The following is a 23,160-nucleotide window of genomic DNA, read 5'->3' on the forward strand; positions in this document are numbered from 1 at the left end:
CGTTCCTCACGTGGGTCAGGTTTTTGGTGAAGGAGAGTAAGGAGGGCTGGGGGGTGGGTCAAATCTGTGCTCATTGAGGGCGGCCGGGAGCCAGGAGCTTTGTAAACGAACCTGCTGGCAAACTTAGGGATGCATGCACCCCCCGCCCCCAACAATGCTTTTTATAATTTCTAGATAAAATGCCCTAATTTGAAATAGCATCGAGTAGAATTTAAGTTAATAGTGTGAATTGCCACCCCATCTGCTCAGCCTTCATGGCCCAGCAGATCTGCCGAGCCATTTGTCACAATTTGTTTTAAAGCCAGGAAGAGAAGTACTCCTGGACACTGTCCAGAACTTCTCCTGCGATGCCGTCTTTGGAATGTGGGGGGTGGAGGAGGGCGGGGGTGTTGAGAAAGCCAGGTTGGGCAGAAGGGGGGCCGTGTGCCGGGAGGCAGGAGACAGGGTTCTAGTTTTGCTCGCCGGCTTGCCGGTGACTTTGACTGAGTTGTGCCTCCTCTCGGGCCTCGGCGCCTGGTGTGTGGAGGGGCCTGGCAGACCACAGCTCCCCCAAGTCGCGGGCTGGGCCGGGGGGCCTTCCATTCTTTCATTTATTTATTCAGCTGATATTTTCGAGCTGCCGTTATAGGCCAGGTACCATTCCAGAAACGGGTTTTAGAACCTGGGGTGTGAGGGACGTCAGCGTCCTCTTCATCGGTGTGACCAGGGAGCAGCGTTTCTTCCCGGCTTCAGAACCACAGACGTGGACGTTGTCCTGGGCTTGGGAACAGCTGTCACCAGCGTTTTTCCCGATGTGCCCGAAAGGGGAGCGGGGACGACTGGTGCACGCACGTCAAGCTGTGACGGCGACGTGGGCGGCCGAACAGACGTTTCTAAACGCACCTTCGAGCGTGGGGAGCATCGTCCTCCTGGTGTGCGGAAGTCTTCGCGGGGAAGGTGACCGTGGAGTGTGGCTTTCCTGCTTTGTTCAGGGGAGGCCGGGGGAGGAGGCCTCAGCGTGCCACGAGGCACCTGTGAGGAGGAGAGTTCTGTGGAGTGGAGGGGCCCTGGGAACGGGGTTCCAGGAGAATGACCGACGGATTCGTCCCACGGATGCGGACTGGGCGCCTGCCGTCTACAGCACAGAAGGGCACGCGGAGATGAGTTCAGATCCGCCGCTGACGTCGGCCGGCCTCAGTCTAGCGAGGCAGGTGAGCACGGAGGTGAAGCTCAGTGCAGTGCGGCAGGCGCACGACCGAGGGCAGAGCCTGACTGCCTGGGGGGGGGGGGAGGTCGGAAGGACCCGGCACAGGCGGCACATGAGCCGGGCCTCGAGGCGTGACTAGTAGCTGGCCGGGTGTGGGGCAGAGAAAGGCCGTCCCAGCTGAAGGGCTTTGGGGTCCTTGTAACTGGCCTTCATGTTGTGGGTGGGGGGCCGGGCACCCCATAACCAGGTGGTGTTCATTTGATTCTTGGCATGATGGGGAATAAACTTCAGTGCCCCCCCAAAAGAAGGTGTTCGAGGATGAGGATTCTTTGCACTTAAGCTGCCTTAGGGCTGTTCTGGGATGTCGTGGGTCTCAAAAAGAATGAGTCCTTTCTGCCCTGTGGGGCATGGGGGAGGGGGTGGGAAGGAAGAGGGGCTGCGGGGCAGCTCCCCCCCCCCGCCTCCCCCTCGATGCAGAGGCCTGGGCACGTGGACCGAGACGGGGCTGCGGGAAGGAGAGGCGGCGGTGGGGCTGAGGGCCGCCGTAGACGAGCGGAACGTAGGGACGGTTCCAGGAGTGGCAGAGAAGTAGGAAGGGAGGAAGGAGGGCATGGACCGCTCACTGTCCGCCGGGGCGAGAGCTGCGGAGGGCAGAAGTCGGGGGCGTCGTTTCGGAGGCGGCAGGCGGTATGGGCGGACACGGTGCATTTAGTTAAACCAGTTTCTGGCGTCAGTGACTCAAAGGCTTGGTCAGGCTCGGTGACGTAAAACCAATAAGCGGTGGGACCTGACGTGAGTTTGGGACGGGGCACTGAACGGCTGGGACTCTGCTGGTTAAAGGCCGATTATCAGCACAGTAACCGGTCTCCCTGAATCCCAGTGGCTGACAACGGAGATCGCTGTCTTCTCTTTCGTGACTTCTGCAGGTCAGGACTTCAGGAAGGGCTCGGCTGGTGGGCCCGGCCTGGCACCTTCCGTTCGGTCGCGGTCAGGTGGCGGCTGCACACAGTGGGCCAGCATCTCTTCGTGGGGCTGCCGCGGGCTTCTTCATAGCGTGGAGGTTCAGAGCAGCAGGCTGCTTGCATGGCAGCTCCGAGCTCCGAGCGCGGGTATCAGAAGAGCCAGGTAGAAGCCTTTTATGGCCTGGCATTGAAGTCACGGAGTGTCACTTCTGCCATAGTCACAGGCCCACCCAGATGCAAGGGGAGGAAACACAGATCCCATCGCTCGATGGGAACAGAGTCACACTATGAGCGGAGTGCGTGGGATGACAGATGATGTTTCGGCTAACTTTGGGGCATACGCTTCGGCTCAGGTGGGGAGCTCACCTGAACAGGTGGACGAGCTGCCCAGTAGTGCGGTCACAGGCAGAGGGGAGTGGAGGGCGCCAGCTGGGGTTTGGTGGGCAACTCGAGTTCCTGGGCAGGAGGCAGGAGAGGAGGCGGCAAGTGACTGGGGGGACGCGGGCAGAGATGGAGGAGGGAGGCCGGGGGACGCGCCGGGTGCGAAGCCAGGCTCGCAGCGGGGACTCGGAGGCAGAAGCGGGAACGGGAGAGGAAAGGATGTGGCCAGGACCACGTGGCTCTTGTTTTTCAATGGTTTTCTTCACTAACCGGAGCCCCCCGCGCCCCCATTAGGAGAAATTTTAAATCGTCTTTTTTATTGTCTCCCTGTTTCACTTCGGCATGCATGTGTTATTATTCATTTATTTTGGAATAGGTAATGCACGCACATGTTTCATTAAAAAGGGCGCAGGAGGATGTAGACAGTGGAAATTAGGTCGGCTTCTCACCCCCGTCCCCCCAGGGAGCCCCGCCGTGACCGGGTTCGTGTGCGTGCTTTGGAAAATGTTCTCTGTGACACTGACTGTGGGCTCCTGTTCTCAGCCTCGGGGTTCAGCCCCCACGGCCCGGAGGTCCTTCTGTAGCCAGCATCTCTTCCCCAGCCCCGTCTGCCCGACTTCACGAGAAGGCGGAGGAGCTGTGGACGCAAGACTGACCTCCGCCTGGGACTCTCTGTTCAAGCTTTCTCAAACCCGTGATTTTAAATCTTGCTTCTCCTTCCTTCCGTGCTGGTTCTGCATTTCTGCTTTGCGTGGCTTCCAAGCGTTCTTTTACTCCCGCGATCCTGATTCCGGTGTGTTTTTGTTCTATCATTTACACGTACGTTTCCCTGGCGGGGGGAAATGTATGTAGTTTGGCGAGTCCACGGGCGCTGAATGTTGGTATCACAGAATCTTACAGTCTTGGAGTTAAAAAGAGACTTTAAAGATTGTGTAGGTGTTTTCCCTTTTATGTTCAGTTTGGTTTAAAAAAAAAAAAATATATATATATATATATATATATATATTCTTTTTTGCATGTAGGAAATTCAGCCCTAGAGAGGAGACTAAAAGATTGTTTAAGGCTCCTCCCCCCAAAACAACAACAACAAAAACCCTCACGAAACCCCCACAGCAGCTCTGCTGTACTTCGTGGGGTGGGTGGGGACCTACTGCGACCCCCTGGTCCCCTTCTGATACAGACACAAATGCATGGACCCGGCGTGGTTCACATGTGGGCACGTTGGCTCTGCGCCCAGGCCTGGGGCCGACTTCCCCTCAGCCGGCCTTCGCTGAGCGCTGAGCAGAAAGCCAGGTGGCACCTGGCAGTGCCCACCGTCGATCCACGGCTCGTGGAGCCATTTCCTCTCTGCGCGTGTCCGTGAAATTCTTCACTTTACAATGAGCCTGCCGGGCGCCGCCGCAGTGAAGACACCTTCCCCTCAGGTCCCAGCGCCTCATACGGGGGGGAATTTTGCCTCAGCAAGTAGATCAAATGCTCCTTAAACACACTGCTGTCACCATCCCTGCCCATGGGGATTTAAAACTCTTTCGAAGCCCCTTTATGTCTGTCGCCCCACCTGGTCCTCACTGCAGCCCTTTATTTTTCCGAGCGGGCCAGAGGTCCTGTCAAACGGATTCCAACAGAAGCTCCTTTGCCCCTGAGAAGTCCGTCACGTACTGGGGCCTGTTCCGTCGGCCCTACAGGCGAAGCGAGTTTATCTTGTCGCAGGGGCTGCTCCGAGATTACGAGTGCCATCGCTCCCTTTCTGCCTAGAGCGTAGATATCCTAGGTTCCGGGGGACAGAAATACGTGGCCGCAGAAAGAATCGCTGGGCGAGACGGAAAGCGGGTCCTTCAGCATCCACGTGCCCTGCCGTGCGCCGCCCTCAGCATGTCACGTGGGTAGTTATTTTGTGGTTGTCTCGAAAGTGGTTTCTGAGATGCTTTCAAATCCTGGAGAACATCGTTCGATGACAGTCCGCTGTGCTTGCCGAGTGCTGGCCGCCGCGGGCCCTGATGCGTGTCTCGCGCAGCCGCACGCAACAGGTGGCTGATAACGCCGCCTGGGGACCTTTGGGGATGGGCGCCACTCCCCGGCTTTGAGGACCAGGAGTTTTAAACGTGCAGCTCTCGCACAGTGATAACCTCCACTCCGGGGTCCTCAGAGCCCTCATCGGTGGGGTCATTTTCTGTTTGGAACATCTTGGGTGTGTGGTCTTTCTTCCCTCCCTCAAGCCTTCGTGGACTGAGTAGCTCATGTCTGGGCTCGCCAAGTGCTTTCTAGGAAGGGACTCTGCCCTTGGCGACGTCTGCCATGCCTTGACCTTTGTGGTGAAGGTGGCCATTTGGGAGCTAAGGGGCCTGCAGCTGAGTGAGACCGAGGAGGGCTGAATGGCGGGCATTTGGGAGCAGCCTTGGATTAACCGTCTTCTGGCATCTTTCCCAGATTGATCGATGGGTTCTCGCGGCCTGCGAGGCACCGCCCGTCTGAATGCTCGCCGTCCATCCGTCCGCTGTGCGACTCTTCCCTGTTCCCTTTGCCCTGCCGAGGGCTGGCTGGAGGACACGACTTCTAGAGGGTTGGAGGGGCCCCGGGAATAGTATCCTAGTCCCATGATGACCTCATCGACGACTCCTCACCCCCAAACTTACCCCTCCTCTACCCCCGTTCTCACACCCTCCCACCCTCCCAGACGCCCAGATCTGGCAGGGGGCTCCAGATAGTGCCCTGGAGCCCCACACTGGCTCTTGACTCTTGACTGCATTTCTTGGCGTCTTTTCTACCAGACCGCCCCCGCCTCCCCTGCAGCTATCGGCCGTAGCGGGGGCCTCAGCAGCTCTCGTCCAATCACCCCGGGAATCTGCTGCTCGGGCCCCTTTCCCACCATTCCTGCCAGAACCATCCTTCCACGACATGATCAGAATATACATTTCTCCGTGGCTCCTCCATTGCCCATGGGCAAAACCTCTGTCAGCATGGCACCGACCCTCACCCTGATCCACCCCTTGCTGCGGCTTGTCCCGGTCACCCTCTACCCCTCATGTACCCCGCACCTGTCCAGGGGACCTGCCGCCGCTCTCTGGACCCTCCAGCGCTCTCGTGTGGCTCTGTGCATGTACTTGGTCGGCGCTCTGCTGGGGTCCTGGTCATGTCCCCCCGCCCTTACCCAGCAGAGATGCCCACTCGTCCCAACTAAAACCTGGTGGAGGGAAGCGCTCTCCTCCAAGCCTTCCCCGACGCCCCGCGGCGAGAAGGGGCTCCCTCCCCCGCATCCTCCGAGCGTCCTTCACAGCGCACTTCGCAACCTCTGTTTACACATCAGCGTCCTCCTCGGCCGTGCGGATTTGAGTCCTGTAGCTCGTCAGCCTGGCACGGTGCCTGGCAGAGAAGAGGCACCCCCAGGACCTGAGGAATGACCAGACGAGGAGCTCGGAGTCAGGGGCCGTGGGGCGTGGGGCTGGGCGATTGTCGCTCGGAGCCGCGGTTTGCCGTCTCGTCACCTGTGGAACGGGGACAGTGCGCCTCCCTCACAGGCCGGCCGTGACGTGGAAACGAGAAGACGCCGCGAAGCCCCTGGACGCGGCCGGTGCCTGGCGCTCAGCAGGTTCCCAGCCCGGGCTTCCATTGTCAGACGCAGCTGGGAGAGAGCTCCCGCCCCCAGGGCGAGCGTCTCATTCCCGCGTGGCATCTTCGGCTCCCTTTCGGAAGGCTTCTCACCGGGCCCCCAGTAGGGACGCTGGGCTTGGGGAGTGCCTCGCGGCGTCATTGGGCAGGGTTTGTCACCAGGGGTCTGAAGCTTCTGAACCCCTTTGAACCCCTTCCTCGTCGGGGGACCCTTCAGCCAGCGTTCAGACCCCAGATCCTGAAATCTCTGCCTCCGGGTGTCTCCAGGGCCTCGGGAGGCCCTGCCTGGCCCGGCCTCGCTCGCTGTAGGGATTCATGAGCAGCCCCGTGCCGGGGCGTCCTCGGCCTGCACGTTGATGCCGCCGCGGCTTGCTCGCGATCCCTCCAGCCATCTGTCATTCAGGTGCCGGCTTTGCGCCTGGAAGGACGATCCGTCAGGGCCCACGGCGTCGGATGCAGCTGTGCAGAGACGTCCGGCGGGAAGAAGCAAGAAGGGATGCGTTGCAGGGCGCGGGAGGGATCGACGTGGGGTCGAAAGTTTAATAACTCCGAAGATGAGGGTTTTATAAAGCGACTAAACAGCTTTAAAAAAAAAAAAGAGAGATGAGGCCACACCTGTTCAGCCAGGCCCTTGAGCGGCACCGAGCGCAAATAGAGGGCAACTCTGACCACGCGACGAGCCACACACCTGCCCGGTCACCTGGCCAGTCCTAGCCCTGGCCGACTTTGCCGTCACCGTCTGGCTCGGCCCCTCCCTGTTTCACATCTACCCCCTCCGCACCCCTGGCCCCTCGGCCACCCCTCCCCCACTCCACAACCTCTAAAGCAAAAATATTCGCCCTCCTCTGACCTCTCTTTTGGGGAGTCAAGGGGAAGGTGGTCTGAGAAATGACTCCTGACTGTCCTCATTGCCACAGTAATCCGTGCAGCGTGTAGAATGCCTAGAAAACAGGAAGTGCGGATGGAACGGGCACTTACCACCCTACCTGCTGCCAGGTAATGGAATGCAGGTAGAGGCCACGCGGTCGAGTCTGGCTGGACCTGGGGCGTATCTGCAGCATCGGAGTCGATGGCCTGATTGAAAAACGAGCGGCTCAGCCCCTCCGAGGGTGCCGTCTGGGGGATTTGCACCGAGAGCTGTGGGGGGCGGGGGGTGCAGTGGCATCCACAGGCACGTGCGAGCTGAAGGTGAGGAGCGCGGAAACTGGCCAGCTCGAGGACGTGCATCCTGGAAGCGTGGAGTGGGGCCGTCCCAGAGAGCTGGCCCCGGTCACACCGATGTTCCAGCTCTGGGCCTCCAGGGCCCAGCTGTGCTGTGACCCGCACTCTCGGATTGTCCAGAGCTTCCACCGTGTGGCTTGTCATGGTCCCTTCTCCACGCCGCCCCCTCCCCACACACACTGGAGCTGGTCGATGGAGCCCCGGCTTCTTGTGTGATTTTCCAGGCGACATCCAAGAGATTGGCCCACGGGTGTGCGGAGACGGTCATCTCTGCCGCCAGCCCCGCGGCCTCCGTCACTGTCCACGCGGCCAGCCCCAGCCCCCAGAGCACCGGCCTTTGGCCACAGGACGCTGGCCGGGGACTCTGGAACTGAATGTGAATGTTCAGGGCTGCCCTGAACCCTGGAGAAGTGGGCACTTGGAGCCGGTCTCCTGCTGGCCGCGGTGGCTTCTTCGCTCCTCGTCAGCGACTCTTCCCGAAGTCTGTAGTGGGCCTGGAGCGCTGAGCTTCCTCGGGGTTGCAGACAGTAGCACGGTTGCTCACCCACTGTCCTCGGAGGCCACAGGAACGTGGGGAGGGGGTCCGGCCGGCGGGGCCTTGGGCGGAGCTGGGGGAAGAGGGCCATTCGTGTCTGCACCTGGGGCGCCGACGGAGGGCATGAGCTGAGGGGCCCGCTCCGAGGCCCCTCTGAGGACCCCCCGTTCAAAACCTGCACACCGTGGCAGCCAGGCAGCCCCCCGCCCCCCATTTTCTTTGTCTGGCATCAGGAGGCAAAATGGCCAGACTGACCTCTCACGAGCTTCTGAAGCCGTGACCACCTCTTCACACCTGGGCCTCATGCCACTGGACAAGCCCCTCAAGGTCGCCCGTGTCCCTTGCCGCCCCGGCGCGCCGTCATCGGGTGCTGCCTGAAGGAGCCCACTGGCGTTTTTCAGGAAGGGCTTGGGCTCGGTGTCCTCCTCCCGGGGACACTGTGCGAGCAGTGAGGGGGGCACAGACGGAGTCCTGCCAGCTTCCAGGAGGACCGAGTGTGCCGGGGGCCGAGTCGGAGTTATTCTGTGACTCATGCGAGGGCAGCGGAGGTGGCCGGCAGGCGAGAACTGCAGCAGCCACCCCGAGCAGACTGAGAATCTGGGGCACCCGGGGTCCGGCAGTGCCGCCCGGAATAGCAGCAGCAGCAGCGGCTGCGAAACGTGTCCTGGCGGAGGGAGCCGGGTGTCTGCCGTGCCGCGTGCCGGTCCGTCGCCGGGACTCGCCGGACGCTCGTGGCTCCTGGGCCGCTGGACGTGGCGGGGGGGTGAGCCACGAGGGCGCCCGCGTCGTCAGAGGGCAGCCTGGCCCTCAGCCCGTCTCTGTCATTTTTGAAGCCGAATGGAAGGAGACAGTGGTCAGTGGGCCTGGAGCGTTCACAGGCGAGTAGTCTGATCCCACCTTTTGATTTTTTTCCCTCCAGGAAATAGAAGGCTAGTACTGGTACTTAAACTCGGTGTTCAGCTTTTCCCGTTGGCGTTGCTGCCTAGAGCCCTGGAGCTGGGAGAAGGGTCACGGCCATGGGTACTGCTGGGGAAGGGCAGGCGCTGGGCTCCCCCTGGCTGCCTTTCCTTTCGGAGGCGGCTTCTGTGCCATCCTTGGATGGGGGTGAGAGGGGAGGTGGGGGGCGGGGTGGGGGGAATACTAGAGCGTGTATAGGACTCGGGCATTATACCTGCTTTTTCTGGGAAAGGGGTTAGGGGCGGTGGCAAGAGGCAAGTGACAGGCGAGGAGGGGCTGTGGTAGGATTGCGGGGAGGTGTGGTCTTGGTGGCCAACACGTCATGGTACGGGAGAGCCACGGACATCCTGGGAGCGCCCAGGGATCCCCTGTGGCTTAAACGGCCAGGGCGTGAGAAGCCGGAGGATTGTATAAATTCAGGGGAGGGAAGGGCAAGAGGTGGGAAGCATGTGAAAAGAGAAGGGCTTGTTGGTTAAAGCAGAAACGTTAGAAATACTGTGTTAATAATATATTCAAACAGGAATGAAAAAAATCAGTAGTATGGGAATAAAGGAAATGTGTAATCCTATGATGGAACACTATACAGCTGTGTAAAAGAAAAGAACTAGGATTATATTCTTTCTTGAATGTGTTAAGAAGGAAAATCAAGGAACATGTCCATTTGGAATGATAATGTTTGTATAAAAACACGTAACAATGCTGTATATTTTCAATGGTTATATGTATCTGTATGTAAACATACACATTTTTAAAAAAATCGGGAGTGATGTATCCCTAAGTCACAGCAATGCCAATTTCTGGGAAAACAAGGGGGAAGTAGGATTAGCGTTGGAAGTCACAAGAGATTGTCGAAGGCTTGCAATATTTTAATTAAAAACTTTTGAACATTCTAATTTGAGTATATATTAGATTGTTGGAAACGTTTTCGAAGTCAGAGTTTAGCAGTCCTCCAGGCGGCAGCTTCGGCAATTACTAATCAGTGAGTCAGGCGACAGCTAAGACGCGGGGACCCAGCCCAGGGGCTCGGGAGCTCAGCGCCCTGACAGAGGACGGCGGAGCCGCCTGGTGACTCAGCAGGGCAGGAGTCACAGGTCTGCAGTGAAGGGAATCATCGAATCTGCAGTCCGCCTGCTGGTTCCGAGCTGGCAGTCACACCTTCCCAGAAGTGGCATCAATAATTTAACATTTATTAATCATCGTCTTTAGACCAGCTCTATTTTAGGTACTACTGGAGATTTAAGGGGAAAAAAAAAAAAAGGACCGAAGAGCAGCATTTGTGTCCTTGCACTCGACGCCGGGCGCAGCCGTCCTCGTGGCTCACTCGACTGGGAGCTGGGGCTCCCTGCTTCTGCTCTCGCCCCCTGCCCTGTCCTCCACCTGCCCCTGAGCCGTGATTCAGAAACGCACATCTGATCCGTGCCCGTCCTCGCCTCGCTGGCCTCTCTCTCCAGCGCCCCTGTCCCGGAGGACGGGTTAGACCGTATCAGCACTCTCTGCCACCTGGCATCGATGTGCCCTCCAGCCACGCGACAGAAGATCTTGGCAAACGTTTTGCTCATCCTGGAACGCACTGCAGTGTTTTCGTGTGGCACATACTTCCCCTCGCACCCTTCCAGACCCAGTTCAGGTGGCACGACTTCCGTGAAGCCTTTTCGGACCTACTTTCTCCTTCCAAGGCGTCTAAATTTTGCACCTTGCAGCTCACTGCCATTGTACCCTGTTGTGTAATAATAATTAGTTATATGTATTGCCTTTGGGATTGTCATCTTAGATAAAACCACGTCTTATTCATCGTCCCTTCATAACAGGTACTCAGACTATGTTGGTGGGAAGTGTGCTGTGTTTGCCAGTTATCTTTGCCACGTAATAAATGACTCCAAGACTCCCGCATGGGATCTCTGGGTCGGGAATTCAGGCGGGCACGGCAGGGGTGGTTTCTCTTTGCTCCACTGTGTCCGGGGCCTCAGCTGGGAAGAGTCCAGGGCTGGGAGGCGGCTCGCAGCCTAGGCCGGGAGTCGTGTGAAGGCTCATTCACGCACATGGCCGGCAGCCGGTGCTGGCCGTTGACTGCACGCTTCACCGGGCTCTGCACATGGCCCTTCTGTGTGCGGGGCAGGTGGGGGGAGGGGCTCCCTCACAGCGTGGCCGCCTCAGGGCAGTTTGAAATTCTTCTAGGATGGCCCAGGGTACCAGGTCGTACAGTAGATGCTGCATCACGTTGTATGACGTAGCATCGAACGTCACCCATTGTCACAGGCCTGCTCAGATTCAAAGGGAAGGGAATACGCTCCGTCTCTCGATGGCATGGTCACATTGCAGAAGAGCTGGTGGAGCAGGAGGTATTGTTACTGCCACTTGTTACTGTTTGGAAAATACAGCCTGCCCTGGTGTGTGGGAGGAATTAGCTTCACAGCTGGAGCTGCTATGGGTACTACTGCTGTTACTGTAGCTGGTGGCTTAATGTTTATTGAGCACTTATTATGGGCCGGGGCGCTAAATGTAGCAATTCCTTTCCTCCTTCAACAGCGCTGTGAGGATTACGGCACTTTACAGAGGAGGACGAGAGGTGACCAGCCAGGGTCTCACAGCTACTGCCTGTGCTGTGAGTGGTCAGGGAGGGGGAAGATTCCAGAATTAGCTCCGTCCTTCAGGTCTGCTGCTGGGTTGTGGCCATGCATGTATCACATGGCATTCGATGGCTGTTACAAAGGACGATTTCGGCGGCAGTAAGGACCCCGATGCAGGTTCTTGCGCCGTGGTCTTGGGAAGCTGGGCAGTGAGCCATCCTGGCTCTGGGGTTCCCCGTGTGTGTGGGGAGGGACCTTGGTTGGGCTGCCCCTGGCGAGCAGTGACATTGACCTGGTGGAGCCTGCTTTGTTAAGGTGCGTTTCATAAGAGAGGGTGTCTCCAGCCTGGCTTCGCTCCTGCTCCCTGCCTCCGGCTCTGCACCTGTGAAGTGAACTCACGAAGTGTAGACCTCACAGGGTTGCTGGGAGTGGTAAAATTAGTTACTACAGGTAAAGCACTTGGAACGGTGCCCAGGGCCCGCTGGGGCCCAGCAATTGCTGGCCGTCGCTGTCGGTAAGAGGTGAGCTTTGTGTCTGTCTGTCCCCTGTTCCAGAAAGGATCAAAGGTTGGTTCTTTGAGCTCACGCCACTTGTCCTCCTTTGGCCGAGGGCTAAAAAGCGGGACTCGCCCGACCCGGTCACTGGAGCGGCCTTGCTGACCGCACGCTTGGTCGCCTGGTGCGCCTGTCGTTTCTTACCTGAGGCCGTACAGACCCCCATCATCATCTCAGGACCAGGTTGCCCAGCTTATCCAGCGGGGGTGGTTTATCATCGCTTATCAGGGGTATTCTCGCACACATGCACATTCAGTATGAGCCACAGACTAAAAAGTCGTGTTCTTTGTCCCGGAGAAAGTGACCTATCTTTGACGATCACTTCCTCATCTGGTAAATGTGGCTGTAATGAAATCAACCTCATTCGGCCATTGCACGGATTAAATGAGATGTTGTGTGCGGAGCAGTTAGGATGGCGCCTGGCACACTAAAGTGCTCGTTATTATTGTCGTCTGTCTTCATTGTAAAATAACTCAGACTTTATTTTTTAAAAATGGGGAAATAGAGAAAAGAAGGAGAGGGAGGAGGGAAAATCACCTGCGTTCTCACCACTCAGAGATCCAGCCCATCATCGTCAGTGTTATGTTTGGTTATTTTTCTAGGTACAGTATTTTTTTTAAAACATAATTTTACTGCAGATGCAGTTTTGTATTTTCTTTAACTGAAATTTGAACATTAATGTTCTTTTTATTGCTTTTGTCCTTAGAAAGATTTCCCTCCCCTGTTTTGGCATTAATAGCTCATGTTGGTAAAAAGAGGATGAGATTTAAAAATATTCATTTGGTGGCTTTCACGGGATTCTTTGATCTCCAGGGTTCCCTGTGAGATTGATATGTGGTGTATTACGCGATTCCCATTTTACAGGTGAAGAGGCGAGTGCAGCCTCGTCGCTTACAGAATTCGCAACAACTGGGTGCTGATCGAGCTTCGACAAAGATTGCAGAGGCCACAGCTGGAAGAGTAAATGCGGAGGTGGCTGCTCTGACACCTTGACACGCACAGTCGTGCATTTTGACATTGAAATTGGATCCCATGCCTGGGGATGTGGGTCTCTGAGCCCAGGCATGTTCCAGAAATGCACCAGAAGCCGGCTTTCCCAGGCGCAGCCAGCCCTCCCTGCCTGACTCAGACTGCCCCCAGCCAGGTTCATCTAGGACTCGCACAAAGGAAAAAGTGGGGGCAGACTTGGATACGCAATATCTTGAAAAACTAGTTAAGTGTTAGAGAGCGTGTGTTTTTCTGTGACTAAGGGGCTGTCAAACTAAACCTTAAAGAACAGCCCCTCCCACTGGTCATGCATTGTTTAAAGTAATGATTTTTAATCTTTTCTTCTGGGTCTTGGATCTCTTTGGGAATCTTTTGACATTTTTGGACTCTTTTTCTAGAAGAACACGTATATGTGCATATAACACAATTTTTCATTCCCTGGTGGGACCACAGATGTCTGTATCAGTTATATATTAGTACAAGTTATCCTAAAATTTTCAGCTTAAAACAGGAGTAAAGCCTTCTCAATTTTATTGTAAACCTAAAACTGCTCTAAAAATAAGTCTTTAAAAAAATCTTGATTGGAGAAACTATACTCTGCTAAAGAGGTAATTGTCAATAAAATTCTTAAAGCAATAAAAAAAAAGATCCAAACCAAAAAAACCCACCCACACACACACAAAAACCCAACAGTGAACGCTTATCATCCCACATAGCATTTGTGGATCAGGAATTCAGAAGCATCTTTGCTGGGTGGCTTTGATTCTGGGGCTCCCAGAGGGGCACAGTCGAGGCATCACCTGGGGCGTCAGGCTTCCGAAGGGGGGCTTGTTGGTGGCTGGCTCAGCTGCATGCTGGCTCTTGGCAGGAGGCCTCGTGCACCTGCCCATAGAGCTGCCTTGATGTCCTCGTGACATGGCATTTGGGTTTCCTTACAGTATACGTTCTCAGAGAGCAAGGTGGAAACCCCAGTGGCTTTTTATGACCTTGCCTCGGAAGTGACACTCCGTCATTTCTGCGTTTTCTGTGGGTCACACACGGCAGCTCAACTTAGAGCAAGGTATTGGGGGAGGGCTTCCATGCCCTCTCCAGGTATGCCAACACCCTCAACACATTGACCCAGAAGTTCTCCTAGCCCTGTCATTTAGGATTTTTATAGGGGGTTTCATGGCATAGGCATGATTGATTAAATCATTGGCCCTTGGTGATTGAGCTCAGGCTCCCTGGTGCTGGGGTCCCACTCGCTGAAGGTTCCGGCCCTCTCAGCTTGGCCAGCCCCTCCCTCTCTGGAAACTGTGTGAGGGTACACCTTGATTCATCTCATTAGCATAAACTCCTGGGTGGTCAGAAGAGGCAACTTATGAATGACAGACACTCCGTTCACTCAGGAAATTCCAAGGGTTTTTGAAGCTCTGGGCCAGGAACCAGGGACGATGACCAAATACAGAGGCGTTTTTTTGTTTGTTTGTTTGTTTGCTTGTTTTTTAATCACATTAGTCAATACGGAATACATTTTATACACCTATCGTGCATTATTTTTATTTTGGGTTAAATTATTCTCCTCATTGTACAATCAGTACACATTCCTTACAGAGGACTTGGGGAAGGAGTAAAATATAAAAAAGGAAAAAAGCCGTCACTTGCCATCCCATCATGCAGCATTTTCTTTCTAGTCTTTTCTTTTTTCTCTTTAAGACGTCTTCCTTTTTGAAAACTTTATTTTTATTGAGGAGTAATTGATGTGTTAGTTTCAAGTGTACAACATAATAATTTGACATATTAATATATTGTGACATGGTCACCACAATGTCTAGTTAACATCCCTGATCACTCCTAGTTACGAATTCGTTTTTTCCTGTGATGGGAACTTTTAAGATTTACTCTTTTAACCACTTTCAAATATATAATGCAGTGTTATGAAATATCCCCTATGCTGTGCATCACCTCCCCAGATCCTACTCATTCTGTAACCGGACGTTCGCGCCTTGTGACCCCCTTACCCAGCTTGCCCTTCCCCTGACTCGCCGCCTTCGCACGATGCCCCCGGGGTCCATTCGTGTTGTTGAAAATGGTAGTGTTTCCTCTTGATGTGGCTGAGTAATATTCCCGCGTGTGTATCGCTATTTGTTATCCATTCATCTGTCGGTGGACTCTTAGGTGGTTTCCACACCTTGGATATTGATGCTGCTATGAACATGGGGGTGAATATGCTTTTTTTCCAAGTAGTATTTTTGTTTCCTCCAAATAAATACCCAGAAGTGGAATTGCTGGATCAGATGGTAGTTCCATTTTTAATTTTTCGAGGAACCTCCATACTGTTTTCCGTGGTGGCTATACCAATGTCCTTTCCCACCGTGAGCGTGAGGAGTCCTTTTTCTCTACATCCTCGCCAGCGCTTGTTACTGCTTGTCTTTTTAACAGCCTTTCCGGTGGGTTCGAGATGATAGCTCCTTGTGGTTTCGATTTACATTTCCCTGGTGATTAGCGACGTTGATCACCTTTCTATATATGTGTTGGCCACCTGTGTGTTTTTGGGAAAATGTCTATTCAGAGTCTCTGCCCAGTTTTTAATCAGATTGTGTTATCGATTTATATATTTTTGCTCTGGAGTCGTATGAGTTCTTTACAAGGACTTTGTTTTCCTAACAGCGACATCAGGTTTATCGTACGGTTGAGAGGAAGGCTTTCCACATACCCTCCGTCCCCCCACGTGCATAGCCTTCCCGTGATCGCCGTCACTCACCACAATGGTGCTTATTTATTATTTTAAATTTTTTTAAACAAAAGGTGAACCTACATTGGCACAATCATAATCGCCCCACGTCCATCGTTTACCTTAGGGCTCACTCTTGGTGTTGTACACTCCATGGGTTTGGACAAATGTATGAGGATATGTATCCATCATCATATCACGTAACATCGTTGCACTACCCTAAACATCCTCTGCGCTCCGCCCATTCGTCTCCCCACCGCCCGTGACCACTGTCTTTTTACTGTCTCCATAGTTCTGCCTTTTCCAGAGCGTCATATAGTTGGACTCATGCACCGTGCACCCTTTTCTGATTTGCTGCTTTTGCTTAAGAATATGTATTTGAAGTTCTTCCACGTCTTTTCATGGCTTGATAGCTGATTTCTTTGTAGTGCTGAGTAATAATTCCACTGTCTGGATGGACCATAGTCTATTTATCTGTTCACCTAGTGAAGGACACCTTGATTGCTTCCAAGTTCTGGCAAATTTGAATAGCTCTGCTTATAAACATCCGCGTGTGGGTTTTCGGTTTGTGTACACCGAAGTTTTCAGTATCTTTGAGTACATACCAAGGAGGGCAATTGCTGAATTGTATGGTAAGGATACGTTTAGTTTTATAAGATACTGTGAAACTATCTTCTGAAGAGGCTGTACTGTGTTGCGTTTCCACCAGCAGTGGATGAGAATTCTTGTTCCTCCACATCCTCACCAGCATTTGGTGTGGTCAGTGTTCTGGATTTTGGCTGTTCTAATAGGTACGTAGTGATGTCTCATTGTCGTTTTAATTTGCATTTCCCTGATGACATATAATGCGGAGCGTCTTTTCACATGCTTACTTGCCATTTGTTTATCTTCTTTGCTGAGATGTCTGTTAAAGCCTTTGGCCCATTTTTTAATCACATTGTGTTTTTTCTTATTGTTAAGGTTTAAGAGTTCATTGTATATTTTGGATAACAATCTTTTATCAGATATGTCTTCTTATAGATATTTTCTTCTAGTCAGTAACTTGTCTAATAAATCTCTTGATAGTTTCTTTCACCAAGCAGAAGATTTTAATTTTAATAAAGTCCAGCTTATCAAGTATTTTTTTTTATGGATTGTGACTTTGGTGTTCTGTTTAAAAAGGCATCACCATACCCATGGTCATCTGGGTTTCCTATGTTATCTTTCTGATTTGGAAAGTTATTATTGACTCAGTTTCTATTCAGATCTTCTTTTCTTCTTGTGTGGGTTTTTGCAGATTGAGTCTTTCAAGAAATTGGTCAGTTTCATCTCAGTTATCAAATTTGTGGTCATAGAGTTATTTGTAGGATTTCTTTATTAGCCTTTTAATTTCTATACCATCTGTAGTGATTTTCTCTTTCATTTTTTTGTGTTAATAACTTGTGTCCTCTCTCTTTTGTTTTTAGATAGAATGGGTAGAAGCTTATCGATTTTACTGATCTTTTCAAAGAACCAGATTTTGGTTTCGTTGATTTTCTCTATTGATTTTCCGTTTCCGATTTCATTGATTTCCACTCTAATTCTTCTTATTTTTTCTGCTTACTTTGGATCTAATTTTTTCTTCCTTTTCTAGTTAGCTAAAGTGGAAATTCAGATTATTGATGTGAGATCTTCTTTTCTAATGCAGGCATTCAGTGCTCCAAATTTCCTTCTAAGCACTGGTCACCCTGCATATCACAACTTCCAATAAGTTGTATTTTAGTTTTCCTTTAGTTCAAAATGTTTTTAATTTCTTTTGAGATTTCTTCTGTGACCCATGCGTTATTTAGAAGTGCGTTGTTTAATCTCCAAGTATTTGGGGATTTCCCAGCTACCTTTGTAAAATTGATTTCCAGTTTAATTCCATTGTGGCCTGAGAGCAGACATTGTATGATTTCTGTTCTTTTAAACTCGTTAAGGTGTTTTATGGACCACTGATGAATGTTTCATGTGAGCTTGAGAACGTGTGTTCTGTTGTTGGATAAAGTAGTCTGTCCGTAGGTGTCTCTTGTATCCAGTTGATTGACAGTCGCGCTGTGTTCAGCTGTGCCCGTACTGAATTTCTGCCTGCTGGGTCTGTCCATTTCTGAGAGAGGAGTGTTCAAGTCACCAACTATGAGAGTGGATTCATCTTTTTTCTCCTCGCAGTTCTATCCTTGTAGTTCGATGCTCTGTCAGGTGCATATGCATTAAGGATTATTATGTCTTCGTGGAGAATTGACCCCTTTGTCATTATGTAATGTCCTTCTTCATCCCCGATAACTTTCCTTACTTTGAAGTCTGCTCTGTCTGAAATTAATGTAGCTACTTCTGCTTTCTTTTGATTAATGTTAATGTGGCATTTTTTCTCCATCCATTTACTTTTAATCTATACATGTCTTTATATTTAAAGTGGGTTTCTTGTAGACAAGATATAATTGGGTCATGTTTTTTGATTCATTCTGACAATCTCTAACTGGTGCATTTAGACCATTGATGGTCAAAGTGATTATTGATGTAGTCGCATTAATATCTCCATATTCATTACTATTTTTTATTTGTTGTCTTTGTTTTGTGTTCCTCTTTTTGTCTTCCACTCTCTGCCTTTTGTGTCTAGTCTTTTTTATACATTTATGTATAATACTTTCATCTTTCAAATTCCAGAAGTGATATTTGCTTGCTGCAAAGTAATTCAACAAATACAAGAATGTCTAAAGTAAAAATTATTTAAAAAATAAAAATAAAAAAGAAGTGATCCTTGCTCAGAAGAGCCTTCTTGTCATAGGCCGAGAGGGCAGGTGGAAGGAAGGGGCAGGGGGCCAGGGGATGGGGATGCCTCGGTCAGGGTCGGGATCTGTTTGAAGGCAGAAGCAAACATCAAGGAGAACGAGGTCTGCACAGCGAGGGCAGCGTATGCAGGAACTGGGGAGGGTGAGGCGTGCACGAAGAATTAAGCTGCCGAAAAGCAAAAGTCGATTTTTATTTCTGTGTTAAGGTCCACTTCCTAAGAGCGGCATTATTATCAGGGGCCAAAGGCCCTTTGGCAGATGAGAAGGAAATTCAGGAGATAATAAGGAGGTGCGGCTGAATGTGTGTGTCTAAAGTACAATCCAGTATTTATTTATTTATTTATTTATTTATCTATCTATCTATTTATTTATTTATCTATCTATTTATTTATCTATCTATTTATTTATCTATCTATTTATTTATCTATTTATTTATTTATCTATTTATTTATTTATCTATTTATTTATTTATCTATTTATTTATTTATCTATCTATTTATTTATCTATTTATCTATCTATCTATCTATCTATCTATCTATTTATTTATTTGTCAGGGCTGTTTATAACCTGCTTCCTTCCGCCCTGGACAAGTTGTTTTGACCCTGATGCCCTGGCTCATTCAGGCCACTTAACATTGTTTACCTTTCGGCGGGGTAATGTGCAGATCCCATGTGCTTTTCTGAGGTCCGTAAGTGAAGTGCACTCTCGTAAGCCCTGTGTGGCATCGCGACAGCCAGTATCTGACGGGCCACTCACTAGAGGAAAATGAAACTTTCTCGACTCAAATCAAGGTAGAGTCTTCTCAGCAAGGGGTAGCTTAAAGCTGCTGAGAGCCTTCAATCACCATACGTTCTTTAACATGGGCACCTGGCTGTCACCGCACAGGTAGAGACACCTCGCGGCACCAGTTCTTGACCCTGCTATGTATTAGAATTTTTAAAAATCCTGACACCCAGGCTGCACCCCAGACCAGTTGCATCGGGTGGGATCCAGGCCCCGTGGTTTTTTTTTAAAGCTCCCCCCGTGATTCCAGTGTGGGGCGGGTCCCAGGATGAGAAGTCCCTTACAGGACGCTGCTGGCTCGTTCTGACCCGTTCTGACCCGCCTCCAGCCTTCTTCGAGGCAGTGGGGAGCGGCTGTGGCGGTTCTGTGATAAAACACCGAAATGCAAGAGCCATAAATGTTATGAACGTAGTTAAATTGTTTTCCAAGATTCTCTGATTCTGGAATCCTGCAAACATTTGAGTCAATGTCATCATGTAAGATTTTAAAAATTGTCGTAAAAAGAGTACACATAGTCTAAATGTTTGTTCAACAGCAGATTTTAACATCCTGAAAATAACTAATGCACCGTCTTCTCCATGACTTTCCGCGTAGAAATGGATGCCGTCACCCAGAATGTATCGAGCGGATTCCCGTAGCGCTTTGATCTGTCGATTTGCCTCCCACTTTTCAGTTTCCCTGCTTCTGCTGCTGAAGTCGCAACGGGGTTCCGTGTGCGATTTTGTCGGGGAGAAAGGTTCTGCGTGAATAAGAGTTTATAAGCCACAGACCTTTCTTTGTGCGGTCCGTTTTAAAGTCGGTCACTCTGCATCTTAGATCAGCATGCCTTAAGGCACAGGCGGGGCTGAGAGCTGCGTGCAGGCCACTCACCAGGACTTGGGGTGCCCCACCTGCTCACCAGCTGCAGCCCCGTCAGACGGCTTTGCAGAGGGGCAGCTGCGGGTCGCTTTCAGACAGGGGAGAGGACGCCTTCTCGGGAGTGGGAGCAGGCTACAGCTGTGGGCGGAGGTGGATGGCCCAGAGGTGGTGTCGTTGTCCAGAGGCCATTGGAATGTCCTTGGGTTATCACTGGCCAAGTCCCGCCCTCTGTGGATCCAGAGCCACAGAGCGTGCCAGCCGGGAGGGGTCTTAGCTCGCAGCTCTTACCGAGGACTGATCAGGGCTAGGCCCTGTGCTTGTGGCTTTACAGACTGTATCTTATTTGGTGTTTTTGGTACCTCCGTGAGACACACATTATCATCCCCACCTTACAGATGAGGAAACTGAGGCTTGGAAAGGTTAAGTAACGTATCTAAGGTCACAGCTAATAAGTGACAAAGCCAGCATTGGCACACGTGCTCGTCTGCTCCAGAGCCTTCTTAGAAATCATTTTATAGATGAGGAGATCAAGGTCCAGAGCGGAAAAGCACCTTGCCCGGGATGACACAGCCCGTTCCAATTCCTGGCAGAGCCTAGAACTCGCCTGCTCTGTCTGCCACCCTGTCGTGCCCAGCTGCTGCCGAGGGGAAGGGCCCAGGGCTGTGTCCCTCCGGCCAGCTTCTCAGTGGCCCAGGCGGAATCAGTGTTCTGGTGGCATGGAAAGGGAGACCAAACCCTCCGTGTCCCCCTACACTTCCCCGCCCCCCAAGTCCGCAAGGGGAAGAACATGGAGAAGGCCGGCGGGGACCACCGTGGGGAAGCGCAGTCTGCCCAGGGCGGGGGGCGCCGGGCGCGTCGGAGCTGTGGGCTCCTGGCAGCCTCCCGGCCTGTACTGCCCGTTCCCTCCCTCGTCGGCATGTGGGCATCTGGGCAGCAGGGATCCGCTTCGGCCTTTCACCCTTCCAGTTTGCGTGCGCTCAGCTTACAGCCGCAGCAGGCTGCAGGAGCTCGGCTCAGCCTCCAGCGACGGAGGACAGGATGTCCTGGGGTGGCTGCGTCTGAAAACAGAGGGGGCAGCACCAAGCAGGGCTCCAGCGCTCCCTCCTGCGAGCCCTCCAGTCAAGAGAGGCGCATTTAATTTCGGCCAGATCGGGAAACGGTCGCTTATGTTTGCATCAGAATTTGTGCAAAGGATTCAGCTTTTCCTGCTCATTTTATTATAACCTTTATAAATAGCATGAATAAATAGATATAAAACTGCCGCATAAATGACAAACAGAAGGACTAAATGACATTCCCAGGGGTCAGCCCGGTGCCGAATACGTAGCAGAACCACATTTTTACATGATCAAATTCCCATACATGCAAATTGGGGACAGTGCTTTACCACAGTATTTTAATTAATATTTATAGATCACAGAACGCCTCAGAAAGGGGCAGTAAGCTATTTATATTCCCACGGCACGCAAATAACAAACCCTTTGACGATTGCTGCCTGCTTTGCATTTTGGTCCGAGAACTCACCGAGCATGTTGTGTGTGTCTCCCGCATAGGTGAGGTGACAGCTCAGCGGCAAGTCGCCGTCCAGGAGGGACCGCTGTACCGCACGGAGGGCTCCCACATCACCATCTGGTGCAACGTGAGTGGCTACCAGGGCCCCTCCGAGCAGAATTTCCAGTGGTCCATTTACCTGCCCTCCGCGCCGGAGCGCGAGGTCCAGATCGTCAGCACGGTGGACTCTTCCTTCCCTTACGCCATCTACACCCAGCGCGTCCGCGGTGGCAAGATCTACGTGGAGAGAGTCCAGGACCACTCGGCCCTGCTGCACATCACGGAGCTGCAGGCCCGGGATGCGGGGGAGTACGAGTGCCACACGCCCAACACCGATGAGCGGTACTTCGGGAGCTACAGCGCCAAGATGAACCTCGTGGGTAAGGAGACGTCCGCTTCCCCCTGGCCGCGGTCCCGCCCGGGAGTCCTGGTCCGTTCGGGGCACCGTGACAGCGCACCGCGGACCCAGCGGCTGCCACGCGAGCATGCATTTGTCACGGTGCTGGAGGCTGGGCGCCAGCCTGGCCAGTTCCGGTGGGGGCCCTTTTCCGGGGGGCAGACAGCTGACTTCTCACTGTATCCTCTCGTGATATGATGCATATGATGGAGCTCTCTGAGGTCGCTTGATGAAGGCACCAGTGCCATTCACGAGGGCTCCGCCCTCTTGACCTGACCCCCTCCCAAAGGCCTCCCCTCAAAAACCCTCACACTGGGCATTGGGTTTCAACGTAAGAATTTTACGGGGACATAAGCCAACACTGAGTCGCCTCCTTTAGAGTACAACTTTATTTGACTTAAAAGAAACACCAAGTATTTTAGAGGTCGGCAGCTACCGTGAGTGAACAAAAGTTTGTGTGTTCTCTTCTAAATAACAGAAGGTTGAGGCTGACACTTAAAAAAAAAAAAAACTCTAAAGCAGATGCTGAGAGGTTGACTGGGCCTCTGGCTGGCGAAAGGGGATATAAAAGTACAGGGCGGGGGTGTTTGCGCTTGGTGATCTGAGCGGTGACGAGGGCAGCGGAGCGTGCGGCGTCGGGGGGAGGGGCCAGACCTCCCGGAAGTGATGGGCCTTTCGGACGGGCTCTGAGCCCCCGAGGGTGGCCCCGAGTGGGGGGGACGCAGCTGCAGGTCCTTGCCCGGGCCCGGGCCGCGTCCGCAGGTCCTCCAGGTCCATGCGGCGCGTGCACCAGCCTTTCTAGCGCAAGGCGTCGCTGAGGTCAGCTGGGGGAATGTGGGGTGGTGGCCGGAAGGCATGAAAGGAGAGGTCATGTAGAAACACGAGACTCCCCGGTTTCCGGGAACGGTTTCCATTTTAAGAAGCCCGTGTCGAGCCTCTCGAAGCGATACCGAAATGAACGACACGATCTAATTTCGCCTGAGAAAATGCTTTTTCCGCGGTATTTTCAGGGAGTTCATGCATTACGTAAAATTAAATACGGCCGACCTTTTTGTCTGAGTCTCATGACGATACCAAGCGGTTAAGTGTAAGTGTCAAAAAGCTGGCGGTCCCGA

General features: G+C 52.5%; 1 protein-coding gene across 5 annotated transcripts in view; it reads left to right on the forward strand.

Moving 5' to 3' along the window:
- Nucleotides 1-23,160, forward strand: part of IGSF3 (immunoglobulin superfamily member 3) — an 88,682-nt gene that overhangs the window by 26,383 nt on the left and 39,139 nt on the right. For 4 of the 5 annotated variants that reach the window (XM_036235034.1, XM_036235036.1, XM_036235037.1 and 1 more), the window contains exon 3: nt 21,651-22,028. In XM_036235034.1, coding sequence (XP_036090927.1) covers nt 21,651-22,028 — 378 coding nt within the window. Of the gene's footprint in view, nt 1-21,650; nt 22,029-22,767; nt 23,127-23,160 lie in introns of those variants that run through there. The other variant, XM_036235038.1, reaches the window with a different exon arrangement.

The sequence above is a fragment of the Rousettus aegyptiacus genome, unplaced genomic scaffold, assembly GCF_014176215.1.
Source record: "Rousettus aegyptiacus isolate mRouAeg1 unplaced genomic scaffold, mRouAeg1.p scaffold_m13_p_17, whole genome shotgun sequence".
In the NCBI taxonomy this organism is placed as follows: Eukaryota; Metazoa; Chordata; class Mammalia; order Chiroptera; family Pteropodidae; genus Rousettus; species Rousettus aegyptiacus.